The sequence below is a fragment of the Falco biarmicus genome, chromosome 7 (assembly GCF_023638135.1).
Source record: "Falco biarmicus isolate bFalBia1 chromosome 7, bFalBia1.pri, whole genome shotgun sequence".
Taxonomy (NCBI): domain Eukaryota; kingdom Metazoa; phylum Chordata; class Aves; order Falconiformes; family Falconidae; genus Falco; species Falco biarmicus.
This window is the reverse complement of record NC_079294.1, coordinates 8,311,794-8,331,169: the sequence shown is the minus strand read 5'-3', so window position 1 is coordinate 8,331,169 and position 19,376 is coordinate 8,311,794. Positions and strand designations below refer to the sequence as shown.

General features: G+C 59.3%; 3 protein-coding genes across 13 annotated transcripts in view; 1 reads left to right on the top strand and 2 right to left on the bottom strand.

The window, feature by feature from the left end:
* TMEM63C (transmembrane protein 63C) overlaps positions 1 to 10,290 on the top strand; it is a 34,319-nt gene extending 24,029 nt beyond the window's left edge. For all 5 annotated transcript variants that reach the window (XM_056347894.1, XM_056347895.1, XM_056347890.1 and 2 more), the window contains exons 6-24: positions 708 to 745; positions 1,165 to 1,307; positions 1,610 to 1,661; positions 2,097 to 2,205; positions 2,639 to 2,712; positions 2,806 to 2,886; positions 3,018 to 3,138; positions 3,251 to 3,384; positions 3,614 to 3,736; positions 4,242 to 4,395; positions 4,957 to 5,063; positions 5,870 to 5,956; positions 6,475 to 6,540; positions 6,650 to 6,812; positions 7,035 to 7,140; positions 7,349 to 7,516; positions 7,800 to 7,915; positions 8,082 to 8,153; positions 8,235 to 10,290. In XM_056347894.1, coding sequence (XP_056203869.1) covers positions 708 to 745; positions 1,165 to 1,307; positions 1,610 to 1,661; positions 2,097 to 2,205; positions 2,639 to 2,712; positions 2,806 to 2,886; positions 3,018 to 3,138; positions 3,251 to 3,384; positions 3,614 to 3,736; positions 4,242 to 4,395; positions 4,957 to 5,063; positions 5,870 to 5,956; positions 6,475 to 6,540; positions 6,650 to 6,812; positions 7,035 to 7,140; positions 7,349 to 7,516; positions 7,800 to 7,915; positions 8,082 to 8,153; positions 8,235 to 8,447 — 2,127 coding nt within the window. In that variant the 3' untranslated portion in view covers positions 8,448 to 10,290. The remainder of the gene's footprint in view (positions 1 to 707; positions 746 to 1,164; positions 1,308 to 1,609; positions 1,662 to 2,096; positions 2,206 to 2,638; positions 2,713 to 2,805; positions 2,887 to 3,017; positions 3,139 to 3,250; positions 3,385 to 3,613; positions 3,737 to 4,241; positions 4,396 to 4,956; positions 5,064 to 5,869; positions 5,957 to 6,474; positions 6,541 to 6,649; positions 6,813 to 7,034; positions 7,141 to 7,348; positions 7,517 to 7,799; positions 7,916 to 8,081; positions 8,154 to 8,234) is intronic.
* A 2,076-nt stretch (positions 10,291 to 12,366) lies between these two features.
* On the bottom strand, positions 12,367 to 18,938 carry NGB (neuroglobin). 2 transcript variants are annotated; one of them, XR_008823314.1, is made up of 5 exons: positions 18,708 to 18,938; positions 17,448 to 17,559; positions 15,775 to 15,894; positions 14,260 to 14,653; positions 12,367 to 13,122 (listed from the first exon to the last, which is right to left on the bottom strand). XR_008823314.1 is itself a non-coding variant. In XM_056347910.1 (4 exons), exons 1-4 carry the CDS (start codon positions 18,812 to 18,814, stop codon positions 14,507 to 14,509), a joined length of 486 nt encoding a protein of 161 aa, XP_056203885.1. In that variant the 5' UTR covers positions 18,815 to 18,938; the 3' UTR covers positions 12,367 to 14,506. The 2 variants fall into 2 exon arrangements, 1 of the variants encoding a protein (XP_056203885.1); XM_056347910.1 differs by having other exon boundaries at positions 12,367 to 14,653.
* Positions 17,446 to 19,376, bottom strand: part of POMT2 (protein O-mannosyltransferase 2) — a 38,778-nt gene continuing 36,847 nt past the window's right edge. For all 6 annotated transcript variants that reach the window (XR_008823305.1, XR_008823306.1, XR_008823307.1 and 3 more), the window contains 2 exons: positions 19,222 to 19,376; positions 17,446 to 17,559 (listed from right to left, as the gene is read on the bottom strand). The gene's annotated coding sequence lies outside the window, so the exon portion shown is untranslated. The remainder of the gene's footprint in view (positions 17,560 to 19,221) is intronic.

The window sequence follows — 19,376 nt, the reverse complement described above, 5'->3', positions numbered from 1 at the left end:
AGAAGGGTTTGCCGGAGTCAAGAAGACGCTCAATATGAGTTATGCATCTTGCTCAACTTTATTAGTTTCTAACACTACTTGTATAGAACCGATACACATGCATATTCGTAAAGCAGAAATATAATTGGTTAGTAGTCTCTAAACGCGTGCAGTTCTCACACCCCTAATTATCATGACTAAAATAAGCATTCTATCCATGTAGCTAATTGTGTTGCTGTGCTTCAGCCTTGTAGTTTGTTACTCCCTATATTCCCATACCGGTCCCTATCTTTCTCGGCCCTGCACCTGCTTTCCCAGGAGCTGTAGCTTGTTACAGCCACGGCCTGTTGGCACAACATAATTACTTGGTCTCAGGATTCACGAATAGCTCAAGGCTACCTTTCTTGTTAACTTCAGCACAGCGACTTCAGCACAATTCTGATTACAGGCCTATTCTAATACCAGGCCTGGATTGTGCAGATCTTCAGAGATTCTAAGGCCACGCTTCTGCAGCCATTCTTCTACACCTCCTGAGGCTTTGCCACCGCTGCAGACAAGCCACTGGGTTTGGCATCGCTGGGCTGCCTTGGTCACTGCCTCCGTTTGCTCCCCGGTCCCAGGCACCACAGCATCTCTGCATGTGTCCCCAGCACGGGTCATGCCGTGACTCTCAGCCGGGGAGGTGGGGGTGGTCACCCCCAGCTCATTCCAACTCTTTTCCCTTCCAGGGATTCTGCTCCTGGCTCATTTCTATCTACCAGATGAAGTAAGTGTGTGTCCTCAGCATCACGGCTGTGCCCCACCTCTGCCAGCCCCTCGGGAGACAGTGCCCACAGGTGGTGGCCCATCACCTGGGGCTGCTGGGAGCAGCGGCAGAGGAGACCCCTCTTAAAACATCCCCCCTGGAGAGAAAGCAGAGGGCTCACCTCTGTGTTTCCTCCTGCACCTGGATCCTGTCCCAAAGAAAAGGGCTTCTACCTCTTCTGGTAGGAGCCAGTCCTGAACGGAAAGGCAGCCCGAGGGCTGTTCCTGCCCCTCATTCCCTCTGTGCCCAAACCTCATGTGCCACACGCAGGATGCCATGAGTTGGTGTGGGTTGTGTGAGGCTGGAGCAGCCAGTGTCCCCAGGGTGGGAGGTGGTGGGAAGGCACCACCAGTGCTCACCCCCACCCGCCTCTCCCCCAGGGACGAGGAGATTCAGAGCAAGTGTGGGATCGACGCCACCACCTACCTCTCCTTCCAGCGGCACCTCCTGGTCCTGCTGATGCTGGTCTGTGTGCTCTCCGTGGCTGTCATCCTGCCTGTCAACTTCTCGGGGGACCTCCTGGGTAGGTGCTTCCCCAGTCATGGGGTGGCTCAGGAGTGTGGTGCAAGCTCCCCCAGCCTCAGGGCGAGCACTGTGCCGCTGGGATGGAGTGCAGAACTCCTCTGTCAGGAGGCCCCACGTGAGCAGGAACCCACCATCAGCCGTGGGACAGGGGAACGCAAAAGGCAGGCAGCTTCAAGGCAGTGGGGGCTTGGTGGGGACCTAGGAGATGGAAAGAGGGAGCAAAGACCAGAGCCACTAACCCTGTGAGCATGGATCTGCACTGGATTCCTCTAACCTCCCACTTCTCCTCTTCCCCTGCAGGACACAATCCCACCCACTTTGGTCGGACGACCATCGCCAACATCCCAACCCAGTATGTGGCTCCCGTGTCTTGGGGGGGCTGTGGGTGCTGCCGCTGTGGTGGGCACTGCTGGGAGCACCCAGGCATGGCACTCACCACAGCCCCGTGCTGGGGATGGGGACGGGTCCACGGGAGAAGCATGCTGCTCATGGTAGCTCTCCTATCTGTCTGCACCATGCGTGAGCACAGCCACAGCGACCAGCACGCTGGCACTGCTCGCCTCACCCCACTGCCAGCTGAAGTGCTCTTGAGGGCACTGGGCAGCCTCATACCTGTAATATCTCAGCAAACACCCTGGATGCTGCCCCTCACATCCCTAGGGTGGGGGTCCAGCAGCTGGCTCAGGGAGCTCCTGCTGGGTGGTGGTGGTGGTCGTGGGTGAGATGCTGAGCCCCAGGCAGGTCTGCCTGCCACAGCACTCACTGATCCCCTCTTCCCCTCCTCCAGGGACCGTCTCCTGTGGCTGCACAGCATCTTCGCCCTCATCTATTTCATCCTCACCGTCCTCTGCATGGCTCATCACTCTGTCCACCTTGAATACAGAGAGAATGAGAAGGTGAGCAACCACCCCTGCTCCAGCCCTGCCTTGTTTGGTGCTAATGGACAACTTTGTGCTTTATGGAAAAGGTGGTCCCAGAAGGTAGGGAGAGCTTTATAAACAGCCTGGGAGTGGGCAGGCAGGGAAAGATATGGCTGGTTTTCTCCAGCTTCTGGAGAAAGCCTGGCAGCCTGGAGGCAGATCTCTCTCTCTTGCTGCCTGGTCTCTCGACATTGAAGCTCTGCTGTGTCCATCTGGGAAGCGGCAGTGTCCATCTGTGCCCCGGGGTCTGGGTGTGGGCATTGGGGACAGCTGTGCTGACCAGTCTCCAGGGTGGCAGGTGGTGCCAGGCTCCCTTCTGCCTTCCCAGTGGCTGGGCAAGCAGGGTAGCAGCAAGATGTCCCACAGATCCTCTGCCCACCCACCGCCTCTGCCCCTTCCTCTCCCCCAGGTTGCCCGGACACTGATGGTTACCCACATCCCCAAGGAGATCACAGACCCTTCCCTTATCATCAAGCATTTCCAGTGAGTAGCGCTGTGCCGCAGCCTTGGCAGGTGGGTGGCAGGGGCTGTCCCCGTCCCCCAGCTCCTGGTTCTACCATGTCCCTGTCCCCACAGTGAGGCTTATCCCAGCTGCACCGTCACCAATGTCCAGTTCTGCTTTGATGTGCGCAAGCTGATGAAGCTGGATGCAGAGAGGTGAGTGCGTGCAGGTCCCCGTTGCCTCTGCAGATGGGCGTACTGCTCCTGCCCACCGTGCTGAGGGACCCAGTCTGTCTGTCTGTCTGCCGCTCCCCAAATGACCCTCACCCCCACTGGCTTCCCGGTAGGCGCAAGGCAATGAAGGGGCGGCTTTACTTCACCACCAAGGCGCAGAAAGAAGGGAAGATCATGATCAAAACCCACCCTTGCGCCCGCATCTTCTGCTGCCGCTTCTGTGGCTTTGAGCAGGTAGGAGGGTGGGGACAGGGCTGCAGGCAGCACATCCCCACCATGGCCGAGTACGGCAGCTTGCCCATGCCCCAGCCCCACCAGCGTGGCACAGCCCCGGCTGCTTCCGCAGGTGGACGCCGAGCAGTACTACGGGGAGCTGGAGGAGAAGCTCACGGATGAGTTCAATGCTGAGCGCAACCGCATCACACTCAAGCGGCTTGACATGGCCTTCGTCACCTTCCAGGATGAGCGAATGACAGCTGTGTGAGTGCCTCTCGTGCAACAGGCATGGGGACATCCACTGCTGCTGGGGAACTGGGGCACCTCGCCAGCTTCTCCAGCCAAAGCCAGATGATGGGTCTGTCTTCTCTGTGCCGCTGTCATCTGCGGCGATGGCCGCTCTGTTGGTGCTGTGGGAAGGGTCTCACAAGAAGTGGGCAGGGGGTCCTGAACCCTTGGTTTTGACCTGACCCCTGGCTTCCTCCTCCTGCAGGATTTTGAAGGACTACAGCCACATCCAGTGCCGCAAGCACCCTCAGCAGTCCTCTGTCACCACCGTGGTCAAGTCACACCACTGGGGTGTTCACTATGCCCCTGCACCCAGCGATATCATCTGGTGAACCTCTGTGGTGGGAGGAAGGGGGGCGAGCAGCCAGGGAGAACCCATGCCTGTACCTATAGGCAGCCCATGCCTGTAGCTATAGGGAGCCCATGTAGCTGTAGGGAACCTGTGCCCATGTCTATAGGGCACTTTCCCAGGGTGACAGGGGCTGACAATCTCTCCTGTAGCCATGGCAGAAGTCAGCAGGGGTGACTGGAGTGATCACCTCATGGGTGGCAGGGCTTGGTCAGGAGACGTTTGGGGTGCTGGCCAGGCTCTGATTTCTCCAGCCTGACTCCAAAGCCTTCTGGTGGTACAGACTCCCCTGCAGCCACTCTGTGGTCCTGGGGGCTCTGCAGGTGACAGTGCAGCAGCGCGGGGATGGGGAGAGGGTGAGCAATGGCTGCCGGGAAGGTTGGTGTGGGTGGTGGGAGGCAGAGGTTTGGGGAGCTGGGGTGGGAGGCCCAGGACACATGGCTTTTCCTCCACACCATGTCTGACTTGTGCTTTCCTCTCACAGGGAGAATTTATCAGTCCGTGGCACATCCTGGTGGGTACGGTTCATCCTCCTTAATATCTGCCTCTTCGTCCTTCTCTTCTTCCTCACCACACCAGCCATCATCGTCAACACTATGGACATGTTCAATGTCACGCACCCTGTGGAGAGCCTCAAGGTAGTCCCTGGGGCCCTATGCCAGTTTTCCCAAAGGGTCTCCATTTCCAGGCTTGTCCGTGACGGGGTGGGGCACCAGCTCTACACTGGCCCAAGAAGATGAACCACACGATGGGCATCGATAAGAGGCAAGGAGTGGCCATGCCCCTGCTTGCCATCCATCCCCTTCTTGTTGTGTTTCCAGTGGCAGAGCCCTGGGGCACCTGTGTAAACCTGAGCTTTGCTGCTGGTGTCCATGGAGGAGGGCACGTTGGTGTCTGTGCGAGATGATAGGGGTGGGAAGAGCTCCAGGAGATGTTAGGAGCTGCCAGCAGCACATCTCCTTCCTGCTGATTGACCTGTGAGCTGTTGGGTGGGCACTGCGGCTCAGAGCGTGCCCGTGGTGCCTTTGGCTAGCCTCAAGCTCTTATCTCCTGAAACAAACGCCCCTGCTCAGGGAGGGGATGCCCCCACCTGCCCGTTGCACACACCATCCTGTGCCAGGAGGCCCAGGGAGCTGCCTCCGGCATGGCTGAGCTCTGACAGGCTCCTGAGGGGGTGTCTGGCATCTCTCCTCTTGCAGAACCCCATCATCACTCAGTTCTTCCCCACACTGCTGCTCTGGGCCTTCTCTGTCTTCCTGCCCTTTCTTGTCTACTACTCGGCATTCTTCGAGTCGCACTGGACAAGGTAAGGGGGCTGGCCCCCATACTGCCCCAGGGCTGCGGTGGGTGGGAGGAACCTCGGTAGGACTGGTGTGACCCAACCTGCAGGGAGGCAGGTAGTGGAGCGGCAGACCCGCCCCCCAGAACCAGATGGGTGATGCTCTCCATGGAAAAGAGCCCCAGGTCCATGCCCGAAGGAGCCGTTTCCTTGCCATAGCCCTGCACACTTCCAGGCTGCTGACAAGGGCAGGCAGAGCTGGTTTTAAGATGGCTCTGAAGGAGTTTGTGAAAGGGATGCTGTGACAGTGAACTGGCAGCGGCAGGGCCGTGGTCCTGCCTTGGATGGCACATCCCAGCGGTGCTCCCAGCCCTCCAAGGCCAAGGACGCTCAAAGTCTCCCAGCAAAGCTCCTACAATGTGCTTTCTCTGTCTTGACCGTCCACCAGCCCCAACCCCAGTGCCTGGTCTGCTGAGACCTTACAGGAGCTTTATCATCACCTCCCTTCCTTTTCCTGGGGGAAATGGGGGCTCCTGAACCCTGATGTAGACACCCAGCTGCCTCCTGGTGGGTGTCTGCACCAGCAAGGGTGGTAGCAGAGGGCAGGGATGAAGGAGGTGAGAGGCTGGGAGGACAAGAGCTTTCACTACAGCACATTGCTCATGGTGACTCTCCCCAGCCTGGGAGAAACTTTGCAAGGTGGCAGTAGATGCACACATCAAATGCGCGTGGCTTCCTGGGGTTGGGAATAACTCCTCGGTGAGAAGCGAGACCCATCCCAACCTCTCCCCCTTGGAAAAGTGCAACGTTCTCCTCTTGACTCCCCTCTGCAGGTCCAGTGAAAATCAGCTCACCATGCACAAGTGCTTTTTCTTCCTGGTGTTCATGGTCATCATCCTGCCCTCGCTGGGGCTGAGCAGGTACAGACCACCCTGCTGCACTGCTCTCCCTGCTCCCCGGCAGCCAGGAGGGCACCCTTGCCCCCCGCCGGCCACCCCCAGGGGACTAGGGGTGCACCACTGCTGAAACACAGCTGGCCCTGGGAGGGAACACTGGCTCTTTAGCCATGCCTCACTGCTCCCAGATGGTCACGGACAGACAGCTTCCCTGCGGAGGGGAGCAGAGCAGCTTGCCAGGCTGCCGCGGCTGACCCAAGGGTGCTGGTGGCACCCTGCCCTGCTTGGGGTCAGCCCTTAGCAGACCCTGAAAGGACCAGGTCTGGGATCTGCGCAGCCCCGGCTGCGGCGGTGTGGACCGTCCGGGAGGCGAGCACCCGTGTGGCAGTGGTCCTGTGTGGCAGAAGGGGCTGCTCTGACAGTGTAGGGTCCAGAGGGTCTCGCCCACCCAGGGCAGGGGAAAGCGTGCACCCGCAGGGTGCCCCCCCAACTGCTCTGTAACTCCCCCTCTTTCTGAACTGCTTCTATTCTCCTCCCTCCAGCCTGGACCTTTTTTTCCGCTGGCTCTTCGACACCCACTTTCTGGATGAGGCTGATATCAAGTTCCAGTGAGTAGTAGGGAGCTCCTGGACCTGCCAGGCAAGCAGGACCACCCAACACCAGCCCCCGGTGGCTCTCCCGGCTGCCTGCCTCTCACCTTCTGCATCCCTGGGGCAGGTGTGTTTTCCTCCCGGACAATGGCGCTTTCTTTGTCAACTACGTCGTCACCTCCAGCTTGATTGGGACGGCCATGGAGCTGCTCCGCATCCCAGGCCTCCTTGTCTACACCGCCCGCCTCTGCTTTGCCAAGTCTGAGCCTGAGCGGCTCCATGTCAAGCGGGTACGTGGCTCTGGTCAGCCCTGAGCCTACACAACCCCCAGCACAGCAGGGATGCACTCGCTGGAAACTCAGGCTGTCTTGGTCCTATGGGGAGGCTTGAGGGGACTTCTCCAGGCCTTGCAGGGGCTAATGGGGGGAGGCAATCATGTGGGCCAGGGTGCAAAAGCAAGTGCAGCCTTTGCAGCAGCACGGGCAGTAATGACGCTGTTGGTTGTGCCCCAGAGCCAAGCCTACCAGTTCCAGTTTGGACTAGAGTATGCCTGGACCTGCTGCATCTTCTCCGTCGTCATGACCTACAGCATCACCTGCCCCATCATCGTCCCCTTCGGTGAGTATGATCCCATGCTCGTGGTCCTGCTGCCCCCAGCCATGCAAAGAACAGCCTGTCCCAACCCCAGCAGCAGCATGGGAGCACAAGCTTCCCACACGGTACAGGAAGACACCCTTGGGCATCATCTCCTGGGCCTGCCCTGCTGTCCTTGCCCCCTGGCTGTCCCCAGTGTCCTCCCCCTAAATGGCCCCTCTCCTCCCACCAGGGCTGCTCTACATGCTGCTCAAGCACATGGTTGACCGGTACAACATTTACTATGTGTACATCCCCACCAAGCTGAACCAGCGCCTCCACGTTGCTGCCATCAGCCAGGTGGTGGTGGCCCCCATCCTCTGCATCTTCTGGCTGCTCTTCTTCTCCGTCCTGCGTCTCGGTAGGGAAGATGGGGGCTGCTCCCGGCCACTGCTGAGGGTCACATCTGATGTCTGGGGGGACAAGCTGCTGGTGTCACCCCTGAATTAGGCAGGGCAGGGAGGGTGGGGAGGGGGGAAGGGATGCTGGAGACCTGGCAGATGAGGGGGGTATCAATCAGCTACTGTTTTGGGAAGGGGGTTGAGAGCTTGTAAGACCCAAAACAGGCACCAGCCGGAGGCTCAGCTGGACATGCAGCAGGTCCTTGAAGACTCCTGTGCTGCCCCAGTGTCTCTGTGCTCTAGGTCCCACCCGCCCTGTCACCCTCTTCACCTTTGTGGTCCTCCTCTCCTGCATCTTCTTCTCCTTCTTTGGCCTCTGCCTGAAGAAGCTGCAGCCACGGAAACCCTCCAGCTACCAGGTAAGTGCAGGCAGCTACCTGTCCTGTTCCCTCATCCCAGTACATCCTCTCCTCAGCTCTCTGGGGTGCACTCGCCATGGGGAGTCTGAAGCGGTGCTTGGCTGCACCCCTGGCTTCAGCTGGGGCCCCCCAAACTGTTGTTTCCTCCTGGCCTCCCTCTCCCCAGATGTCTGACCAGTCTGAGGGCGCTTTCAACGATGTGGAGCGGAGCAGCGTTTCCTCCACCCCCAACTCCAACGTGAGTAGCCCTCCCCAGCCCTGCCGTGGCCACCCCTCCTCGCTGTCCTGGGCCCTGACCCCCCACTGCCCCCTGGGGCAGCTCTTCGTGGCCACTGTCCTGCAGGAGCCCGAGCTGAGCCTGACACCGGCAGCCTCCCCCGCACACCAGTCCTATGGCACCATGGGCAACCATCTGGAGCCAGCAGAGGACGGGGAGGATGGGGGGCTGCAGAGCTTCGAGACGGAGCTGGAGTCAGTGGAGAGCGAGTACAGGAGTGGCCCCGTGATGGAGAGCCAAACCCGCTACCAGTGAGCATCCCCACCACCGGGGCAAGGACTGGCCATGCCAGGAGTGGAGGACATGCCGTGGGGTAGGAAGGAGCCTTCCCAGCACTTGTGGGGGCCACCTTGTTGACAGGGCGAGGGGATGACAGGACTGATGTGAGGGGGAGACCCCATTGCATGGGAGGTGGCGGGAGGCTCTGCCGGTCCCTTCCACTGCCCGGACCGGCTCAGCCCCTGCTGTGCCCCCCCCTCCCCACCTGCCTCTTCCAGCCCGTCGCGGGGAAGAAGGGGTGCAGTCGTGTGGGGAGAGGACCTGTCTGAGAGGCCATGCTTTTGGAAGCAGGAGAGAGGCCCCTCCGTGAGGGGAAGCGGCCCAGACAGCTCATACAAATGTGCCCGCCCCCACACTGTCCCGTGGGTCCTCAGTGGCAGGGGACGGCCACCCCCAACCTTTGCTTCCCACATCACCCACTGCTGGCGGTGGCCATGCCGCTGCCGCCCCCGTGGCTTTGCCAGTTAAAGCAGGGACTGCTGAGCCACCTGCGCTTTGGCAGAGGAGGCGAGTGCCCGGGGCTGCTCCCACAGCAGCCATCAAAATGCAAGCCCAGCTCTTCCCCTCCCTCCCCCCCCATTCCTCCCTCGAGCCCGGCTCTTCCCCTCCCTCCCCCCCCCCATCCCTCTGTCCCTGCTGCACCATGCCTGCACCCTTGGGTCCTCAGGGAGGAGCAGAAGGTCAAGGGATGAGTGTGTTTAATAGCTGTGAGAGCAGCTCCTCGTCATCTCGCACCCCCTGGCAGCATCCCCCTTGTGCTCGCACTCTCCCTGGGGCTGGTCATGGGACCCCGCATGTCTTCATCCTGTTGCTACAGAAATGGGGGAGGCTGGCAGGATCCCGGCCTCGGGGTCCTGGTCCACCGCATCCTGCCCTTGCCCACCAGCCGCAGCCATGGGATGCTCCCCCAGCAGCCACATCACCTCTCCAGCGTGAGTCCTGCTGTGGTCAGTGTAAATGCGCCAGCTCCTGCCTGGGCAGCATCCCTGGGGTTTTCCAGCTCATCTGCAACATCCATGGAGGCCCCTGGGGATGACGGCAGATCCTCGCCCTGCTCAGCTCCCCTCCCACCAGGCCAGCCCCCCTGGGCACGCTGGCCCCTCGCTCAGCCTCACAGCTGATTTTCCTGCTCCTGATTTTCCTGCTGGCTGTAGAGCAATTCTAGTCACCATCCCGGGGCCGTGCAGGGAGGGCAGGGATGACGATGCAGCTCTGCTGGCACCAGGGCTGTGAGCATGGGGAGTGCCACTGTGCAAAGGCAGGTGCTCGGCCATGGCACTGCTCAGGTTACTGGTGCCACTGGGGGGGGGGGGGGGCGGGGAGGGGCATGGGGTGCCAGTATTGGGCAGGGGGCTTACAAGGCAGCCCAGCAGCGAGCTGTGCGTCTCTGTTGGACTCAGGTGGATCCTGGGACATCCCATGGGGCTGGTGGGTCTCCGTTCCTGCATGTTGGGGCACACTAGCTGTGGAGCGGTTGCCTCAGCAGAGCCTTGAGCTCAGCTGCTCCCTCCCAACCCCAAAAAGCACGCTGCGGGGCTCACGGCTCCCTGCCCAGGTGCCCCTGGGGCTGCCTACGGTTCAGCCAGCCGCTGCCCTCACTGCCTGCTCCGGGGGCAGCTCTGTCTGGGGTGGGACGGGGGGATGCTGATGGCCTCTCTCCAGGTGGGAAGCAAGTGCCTGCGAGCGGCACTGTGTCCTTGGGAGCTCAGGCTGCTGGTCTGATTGCCCTTGGCTGCCCCGCTGTAGGAATGTGCCAGAGGTCTGTACCTTCTCGTGATTTATTGCTATGACCGTGCCTTGAATAAAATGACTTCACCCAGCTGCTGTCTGGTGTCATCACCCCGTGCATCCTGCCTTGTGCCAGGAGAGGGGGGACCCTCACTGCTGGAGCCTGCGAAAGTACCCCAGCCCCTTTCCCCAGCTGCAGGCTGCTTTTGACCCGTACTGTGGATATCTTGCAGAGACTTCAGGGGTGAGGAGCCCACTTGGACACCTCCCCACTTGCAGGCACCTTGCTGCCCACCACGGTCCCCACAAAAGCAAAGGCCAGTGAGTGGACTGAAGCAGCAAAGGCATGGGAGAGCACCCCCCTGAGTCCCCTCGGAAAGGCCGGCACAGCCTTTGGCACCACCCCAACACTGGGAATGGGGTGCAGCCCCAGGACAGGCATGTGCCTCCCCTACCTGTCCTCCGCCGGCTCCCACCCCACGGGCAGGGCTGGCTCAGGACACCACCAAAGGGGCACACATTATTGCCCAGAGGGAGCAGGAGGGGAACCTGGAGCTTTTCTGGGACCACAGCAAAGAGCAGGGGCAGTGGGGGGTACCCATCCCATCTTGGGATGGAGCAGATGTTCCCGAAGCTGAACTGACCAGCGAGTCCCGGGGAAGGGGGTGAACACCATTCTGGAAGCCCTTCTCTAGGTTTTGAGCAGACAGCACTCTTTTGCTCTCCCCTCCTCCCTCCCAAAACACATTCTTTACACCTGCATCCCTACTTGAATGATTTGCCTCTGGTTTCAGCAGGTCCCTCCTGCCATCTCCTCCATGGCTCCCCTGGGGTCAGCCCTGCCTGGCCTCCAGCAAGGGGCACAGGGTGGGCTTCTCTTTGGGTAAAAACCTGGAAAATTTAAAAAACCACTCCTCTCATCACACACACCCAGAGAGGCCCCTCAGGGTTTGTAATTAACGGTAAACGGGGCTCAATGCGGGGCCTCGCTGGTGCGGGGGAGCTGCGGCAGAAGCCCTGGCTGTGAGTGAGGGCTGTAATTGCCCCCCAGCCGGCGGTTCCCCTGGCCCTCACGCCAGGGAAGCTCATGGCAGCCTGACGAGGCTTTGCAAGCCCCATCACCCCGTGCCCCCACCACGCTGCCCCTCAGAAACCCACTCACCTGATTACAGCCAGTGCGTAGAGAAGTCCCTCTCAGCCGGGGCTGAGCAATTGCTCGGTGCCGGGAGCATCCCTGCCGGGCAGCGGCCAAGGCAAATGGGTGCTCTGGGGGTGCCGTGGCAAACCTCCATGCTGGCCCTTCCCTGCAGCACTGGGGTTGGGCTCCCACCCCCAGGCCTGAGGCTAGCAGCTCTGTTCCAGGCCGGGAAGAGCTGGAAAAATTATTTTAGTAACAAACCGCAAGGAGGGTTTCTTTGCCTTCAAAACATCACCCAAGGCAGAGCAGCGCAGCTTTCCCAGCATGCTCACCTGTGGCAGGGCTGGGATTTCCAGCCCTTAGGAGATGCTATTACAGACCCTGAGCTGGCCTCCCTGCCCTAGGGACTATCCTTCTTCAGTGCCAAGTCCCCAGTTCCGCCAGGGCTGGAAACGTACCATTTCGAAGGTAGAACACGCCCTGGGAAGGGGCAGCCAGGACCCCCTGCATCCCCAGGGGCTGCTCCCTGGGGCAGGGCTGCTGGGGTGGCTCAGCAGCGTGGCTGGCAGGGTGGATGCTGCATGGAGCTGGCAGCGCTTCACTGCCAGGCTGTGCCCTGCTGCCGCGGGCAGCCAGCAGCGGGTGAGCCGATGATATCTCAAAGAACAAAAGCAGCAGCTGAACAACAGAAAAGGGATTTTAGGCTGATTGCTTAAAACTCTAATTCCATTAGAGATCATTAAATTTGAAGGGTAATGAGCAATCAGCAGCAGGACACCTTTGCTAGCCCCTCCGCCGCTTACCCATTCAATTACTGTGTACAAAAGCTCCCAAAAGATATTTGGTGCTGGATGCCTTCTCACATCAGTCAAGCTGGACTATACAAGCGCTCCCAGTGACCAGTATCTCCAAAGCTAGAGCCAACAAGAAACCAGTAAATACCCTTCTCCGTCTTTTTTTTTTTTTGGAGGCAGGGGGGTCTTGCTTGGGCCTTTTATATTAAAATAAGCATAAGGCAGCAAGAAGGGCTGAGACTCACTGTTGTTGTTTATTAAACAGTACAGCTGGGTATAAGAGGCACACAGAGGAGTTCAGTTCTCTTGGGAGTTACACAAAACGTGGTACAGAAGAGAAGTCAAGGAGCTGGGAAAGCTAGAGGGAGCGGGGATGGTTTGGGGCAGTAACACCCACATCCCATCCATCACGCAGCTGCCTACTTGTCACACAGAGCCAGCAGGTCCCCCCACGATGCCGAAGGCTGATGCCCCAGAACAGGGTTGCAAAGAGGACGTCGCCATTCCCAAACCCTCCTGCCCAACACTGTGCTGTCACAACTAGCATCTCCCCCCCGGCTCCTCCATCCCTCGCTGCCTGGTCACCTGACCCAGCCGATGGAGTGAGCCATGGGCCAGGACACACACCACCACGTGGCAGGACTGCAGGAGCAGAGCCTGGTACCACAGGGAGGACAGCGAGCATCCCACCTCGGGCTGTTCACTGCCTGTTCCACAACACCCCTCCTCAGCTCCCCTCCCAAGCAGAGCTGGAGGGCTCCTCGCTTGCTGGAAGCCCACGGCCACCACCAGGCCTGGTGGCAGGGAAGTAGAGCCCCAGTTCAGACGGCACTCCACCGTCCTCTCTACAACGTGGGGCTGGGAGACCTCAGCTGCAGCTGCGAGGAGCAGGCAGCCCTCTCCTGCCCCAGAGTGGAGGACATCTAAGTATAGGAGGAACGTGCTTCTAGAACAGCATCATCCCAGCCCTCAACACCAGGCTTCACGTGCCCTGAAGGAGCAGCAAAAAAAGGGTGCTGTCTGTAACTGAATACTTGCTCCATGTCCTTGCCCTGGGGCTAGTGATAGCTGGAAACGTGGTTCTGCCTGTCCTACAGTGACTTCCCCATGAAGATGAACTCTTCTCCAAAGTGCTCAAGTTCAGCTCCCCCCAGAGCCCTCAGATGCTGCCTCTCAGCCATTTCCTAAGATTTCTTCCAGCAGATGCTGTCTTCTCACTCCTGTCCTGACACAGCACTGCTGCACACACCTAACTGGTTGCCTCGCTCTGCTCCATAGCAGCTGTGCCTTGAGTATGGCGGGGAGGGATTACTAAAGGGTGAGGAGCTCTGCAGATGGGCACTGCGTGCAGCTGGGAAGCACTCCAGGTCCTGACAGCATCAGCAGAGAAATTCCAGCTATCCTTCCTCTGGCCAAGAGCCAGAACAATTTCTGGAAGCTGTTGCCATGACATGGTTGCAACCTTCATTTTTATTTTAAGACCTCTTTTCCTTGTATTTACTTCATTCTCCTTAACACAAAGCAGTAAAGAGCCACCACTGCCGCTGCCTTTCAGCTGGCTCCGAGGTTAAACCAACCAGCCAAACCAAGACAAAGCCTTTCAGCTGGCAGCCCGGACCCGCTAAAAACAGCCTCACATTGGGGTTAACGTGACCTCACTGCTTGAAGCATCCCTAAGGAAACACACCGAGTTGTGGCCAACCTGACATGAGGAAAAGGCATGGGTCCCATCCAGGGGAGAGGCAAGGCAGAAGAGAGCACCAGGATTAACCATCTGGTAGTGATGTGTTGGCGAAGGGAGAGGGGGAAAAGCTCCCTGCAAGGGTCGGGGAGGACAGCGGCACAGCACGGCCAGCTCCCACCTCTGCTGCCTCTGCCCTTGGAGGGAGCCACATCCACCATTGCCAGAGCTGAACTGGGCACAGCAGTGCAGGAGGAGCGAGCAGTGCCAGACCAGCCAGGTCTTGAGTGCGGCAAATAGAATCTTGGGTAAATACGTCTGACACTAGCTGTCATCTAACTAGGGTTGGTAGCAAGAGGAGGGAAGACAAGCCAGCTAAAAACCAGAGCAGGTACGTGGGTGTTGGTGCTCCAGCTAGCCCGAAGGAACTTGGGGCAGGCAACGTACCTGTGCTGCAGCACTCCCAGGCTTCGCTGCAGACATACCCTGCCAGCCCTTAGCAAAGGCAGAGATGTGGTCGTGTCGAAGCAAGGCAGAATCACTGGGAGAGCCCCGAAGCACACGTGACTGGAGAAGACAGCGATAGGCTGGTGCACAGAGAAAGACAGAGGTGGAGAGAGGCAGAGAGCGTGGCGTGAGTGCTCCCCTTGCCCAGGACCACTGCGTGGTCAGGGATGGGGATGGCTGGCAGGATCTAGTCCCCTTTCTGGGAGGGTCCCCAGCCACGTTGCATGGCTTTCACCACAGCACCGTAGAGTTTGCTCCAAGCCTCCCGCACATCTGGGCTGAAGGCAGTGCCAAGGCATTTCTCCAGCATGTACATCAAGGACTCGCCAACAGTCTGCAAACCAAACAGGGAGGCAGTCAAGCTCAGCACTGGGGGACGACACATAGCCCCTTCTCTCACTTCACCACCTTTTTGGACTTCTCCCATTTCAGGGCAGCTGTTCCTCTTCCACCAACAGGGCCAGGCCACCTCATCCCTGGCTGCCCCTTCCCCAGCCCTATGCTGGCCCTGACCCCACACCCCACACTCTGGGTGAGCAGGGAGTACAGGCAGGGAGCAAGGGCTGACACAGCACATGTAACGCCAGGGGAGAGATACACATCCATCTTCCGTGGCTCCCAGATGCAGGTGGCCAGCCCTGTCCACTGGCATAGCAGCAGATCAACAAAGCCGAGCAATGCCCTGATGCCAAGCCAGTGGGTCAGACCCCAGGCTGGATGCTCAAGGTCTGCCTCGCAGGCTTCTCCACAAGGCGCTGCTCCTCACAGGGCTGCAAACAGCCCCATCCAGGAGCACTCACACACTGAGCACAGGGCTGCTGGGGATCAGTACCCCAAGCAAAGGGGACCCTGCTCCCTCTGAAGAGGACCAAAGCTAGCAAGGGAGCCATGCACTGGTTAGAAACCTTTCCTTCAACCTGCCATTGCCCGCTGCTTTATTCAGCATTTCTGTTCATGCTTGATGGCAGGAGAGGAGTAAGCAAGGGTGTAATACAGAGGACACTCCTGTCTTAGTGCCATCAAGGAAGCAGGGGCTGAAATGCAGCAACCCCACCTCCGTGCAGACACAGAGAGAGGTGGGTGCTCCCTTTCCCAGATGCAGTGTGGTCTCCCCAGAGCATTTGATGCAGAGATCCAGGGCCCAGGGCAAAGGCTGAGCCTGCATCCCTGTGTCACAGGAGAGACTGCAGTGCCCTAAACTGTGGTCCTCTTTGAACAGGGGAAATGCCGTGCTCCACTCTATCCTTTCTCCCTGGGCTTACTGGGGGAGGGCATAAAGCAAGGGGAGCTCAAGGGTTTTCCCTGATCAAGCCAACATCACTACACTGGTATCAGTCGCTCGGGGGCTGCCCTGAGCCATCAGCTTTCTCTCCAGCCAGCTGAACCCAGCAAGTGGGTGCACAGGGATAGGGACAGCCAAGGGCAGCCACAGCGGGACAAGAGAGGATGTCTCACCGAGAAAGATTCGACCTTCACACCAACTGCCTGGTGCTTCTTGCCAAGGTTGCAGAGATACTCTTCCAGGCAGGACAAGTTCTCCAGGTGGTTCACAGCAGCATCGATCACCAGCATCACCTGCAGGAGCACAGAGGCAGAACAGCATGAACAGCAAGGTGCTGCTGCCCTCCCAGAGAAACAGAGTCTGACCCTTTTGCTTCCCCCTTCTCAGTTCGACCACCTCCCAGCCCAGCAGATGCCCCCTGAGCTTTCCTTTGCTCTGCTGTGATCAGTGCGTCACATCAGTGAGGCATGCTGGCAGCAGCACATACCACATCCTTCCATAAGACGCTGCCAGAGGTGTCACAGCAAGCAGCATTGTTGAGCTCCCTGTCCCAGAGGGGGTAAACAGCCCTAGAGCAGATCAGTTACAAATTAAGACATAATGCTGATGCAGTCACTAGTCATCTTAGGACCCCAGAACAACTGCAGGGGAGCCCTGGAAGATGTCAGGGCTAGAGTTTCCAACTGGAAGTTGCCAAAATGGTGTAATTGTGAATAAGGCAACTCCAATCCTAAGATCAGCCAAGGTATTTTGAGGAGATGGGGTAGATGGTACAGCTGTGAGACCTGGTCTGGTAAAGCATATACCACCATGGTCTCCCAGGACCATGAAGAGTATGGTAACCAGACAGAGAAGGGTTAACGAGGGATGAAGGGAACAGACACACCAAATTAGAAGGAGATATTAAAGCCAGGGCATAGTTAGCTTGACAAAGCCAAGAGGTGATAGAATTGTGCTCTCTAATTTCAACAGGCAAATTATCTCCAACAAGAGCAAAGAGCTATTTCAGCTCAAGGCAATAATAGCAGAAGTAAAAATGGACTTAACTTTGCCAATAAACAGAGGCTGGAAAATAACAAAAAGCTTGCAGCGATTAGAGGAGCGCAGTCCTGAAACAGCCTCTTACAGGGAGTAAACACAGGCAAACGAGGCACCAAACTGGTTTAAAGATGGAGCCAGACAGTTTATGAAGTCATCTTCCAGCCATGGCTGTGCTCTACCCCAGTGTATCTACTCATCAGGGCTCCGCAAATGGTCTCTGCTGCACCAGGTATAATTCTGCCCGTGCTTGGGCTCCTCCAGATAACAGCAGAACTGCTCCTCTCCCTGTTTTGGGGGGAGGTGAATGCGTATCACAGCATTCCCCCAGAGGCTATGCAAGAGATACTGTGGGACTTCCGGCTCTGCAGCTGCAACAGCAGCATCTCCACGGGAGTGGGTCTGTGGGAGCAGCCTGACCCACTGCCCAGCTCTGTGCCACCTCCTGGTCAGGATGTGGCCAAGCAGAGGGCTTCAGTCCTTGTCTGGCCAGAAGTGAGCTCATTGAGGCACTTCAGCCGTAGAAGAACGGGGCTTCCAACTTTCACAAAAGGCAATCCACACTCAGAAGGCGGCGTGGAAATCAGCATGGTGCTTCTTATCCACCACAGCGTACACCCTCATCCCCTCCCCACTGTGGTAGGGCACTTTATCCTGGTAACAGTACCTTCTGCTAGCATGACTAACCCCCTGCAGTCACCATCTCAGGAGATTTCCCATGCATCCCCCAGTCAGATAGACCACAGCCCCAAGCCATCACCTAAGGGCTACCTCCTCCACAGAGGCTGCGCTCCAGCCCCTCTCTAACCTTCTTGATGTGATCCAAGAACTCGGGGGCAGAGAGGCACTCCTGAGGGCTGGCAAACTGCTTGCAGTTGTACTGGAAAAGGGGCAACAGGTCAGGGTCCAAGTCAAACAGCCTGCAACAGCAAAAGAGAAACCCCCATCTTCTCAATTCCTCAGCTTTATTTAGAGTCCTGCTCTCCCCAGGAACAACCCCATCAGCAGCACACCTGCAGCCCTGCCTCTGCCTCCCTCTTCACCTGTAAAGGACCCTGAAGTTCTGAAGAGTCTCAGCTTGGGGCAATCTCTGTTTCCCCAGCCCACAGCCCCAGCTCTCAGACACATGTTTATGGCACCCGAGGACCAGCCCAGCTCACTGCAGTTCCTCCCAGCCTGGCCTCAAAGTCTTGGTTGTCATCTCATGACGACATGATCCCCTTGAGTCTCAAAGCTCCCAAATCCAGGGAAGGCCTGCAAGCTCCAGCAGCTGGCTTTCCTATTTGAACAAGGTGGGCATGTACAAACTCAGCTAACGCCCCACTCTCCCACATCATCACCAGCTCCCTTAGCCTCCCTGCCGGTGTATGCCAGGGTCTCAGTAGCAGCCATGCAGGCAGATCTAAGAGGCTCATGCTGTCCATGGATGCCACAGGGAGTTCAGGGAAGCCAGCCTCTCTTCTCCCCATACTGCACGCTAAACTACCGCATCTCTCTCCCCTCCACTAAAAGTCCTGAACAACGATGCTGTCGCTGCTCTCAGCCCTGCTCTGCAAGGTTTGGCTCCCACCTGCTACACCCCGCTCCAGAAGCTGGTCATCAACAACCTAGTCATCCTTTTTAAACGACTTTTCATAGATTATTCCCCCCGGCCTTTTTTTTCTTTTCCCATAATGGAGACATTAATGTACCCAGGGGAGGCAGGGAGGCAGGTGTCTGCCGTTCCCCTGGCACGGCGTCTCCCCCCCCCCCCGGGGCCAGGGGGCTGCCGGCCGGGGGGCAGCAGGAGCGCCCCTCCACACGCTCCCCGGCACCGGGCGCCCCCCAGCAGCACAAGCCCCGGTGACAGGGCGGGGGGAGCGGCGGGCAGAAGCGCACGGAACGGCCCGCCGCCTCCCTCCATCTCCCCGTAACAAAGTTCTCGCTGGCGGGGGCGGGGAGGGGGGGAGCCGCCCGGAGCGGGCACCTTCCCCGCGGGGGAGGGGGGGTCCAGCCCCCCGCGGGCCGCCAGCCCCGGGAGCCCCGGGAAGCGGGGGCCGAGCCCGTCCGCCGCCGCCGCCCCGCTCACCTGGTGAAGAGGACGAGGCCGTGCTGCACCGGGCTGCCGCTCAGCCGCCGCCAGCTCTCCCGGATCAGCGCCCGCTGCCTGCCAGACAGCCCCATCCCGCTCGCCATGGCGGGGCCGGGGACCTGCCCCTCGCCGCCCGCGGCCGGGCGCTGGCACCGCTGGCGGAGGGGCCGCCGAGCGGCAGCCGCCCGCCCCTCGCTCCGCCGCTGCCCCCCGCTCACCTGGGGGGGCCGCCCCCGCGCCCCCCGCCGCGCCGGGCACCCGCGCTCCGCCCGCCGCCAGCCCGGCGCCCCTCGCCCGGCCTTCCCCGCCGCCCCGCCGGTCAGGATTTAGGTTTCCCACTCGGGGGAAGGGCAGGAAAATTCAGAAACAAATGCCCAGCCACCGCCAGGGCGGGCAGAAAGTTCAGCTCCTTCACGGCTGACATTTCCCCAGCGCCCTGGTTTTCCAAGCCGAGCAGCGCGGCGGAGCGGTGCCGGCGAGGGACCACCGCGACCCGGCTGCCTTCGCTCACCGTTGGGTTCGGCACGGCTCCCTCCGAACGAGCGTCACTTTGCTGTGGGGGTCCTCAGCGATGCTACAGCAGCCTCTCGCTCTCGGCCACTTCCACTGAGATTCAGGGTGCCCGGCAGCCCCCTGCTATCTCCACACGCAGATGCAGTCCAGACA

Bases quoted from the DNA above. Each gene is read 5' to 3' on its own strand.
- NGB (XM_056347910.1), bottom strand. From the start codon at position 18,814: ATGGCGAGCGGGATGGGGCTGTCTGGCAGGCAGCGGGCGCTGATCCGG. The intron at 15,895-17,447 runs GTTAGAGAGGGG...GTGCTCCTGCAG, and splicing joins TCTTGGATCACATCAAGAAG to GTGATGCTGGTGATCGATGC. The intron at 14,654-15,774 runs GTGAGACATCCT...TTTGGTTTGCAG, and splicing joins TGAAGGTCGAATCTTTCTCG to ACTGTTGGCGAGTCCTTGAT.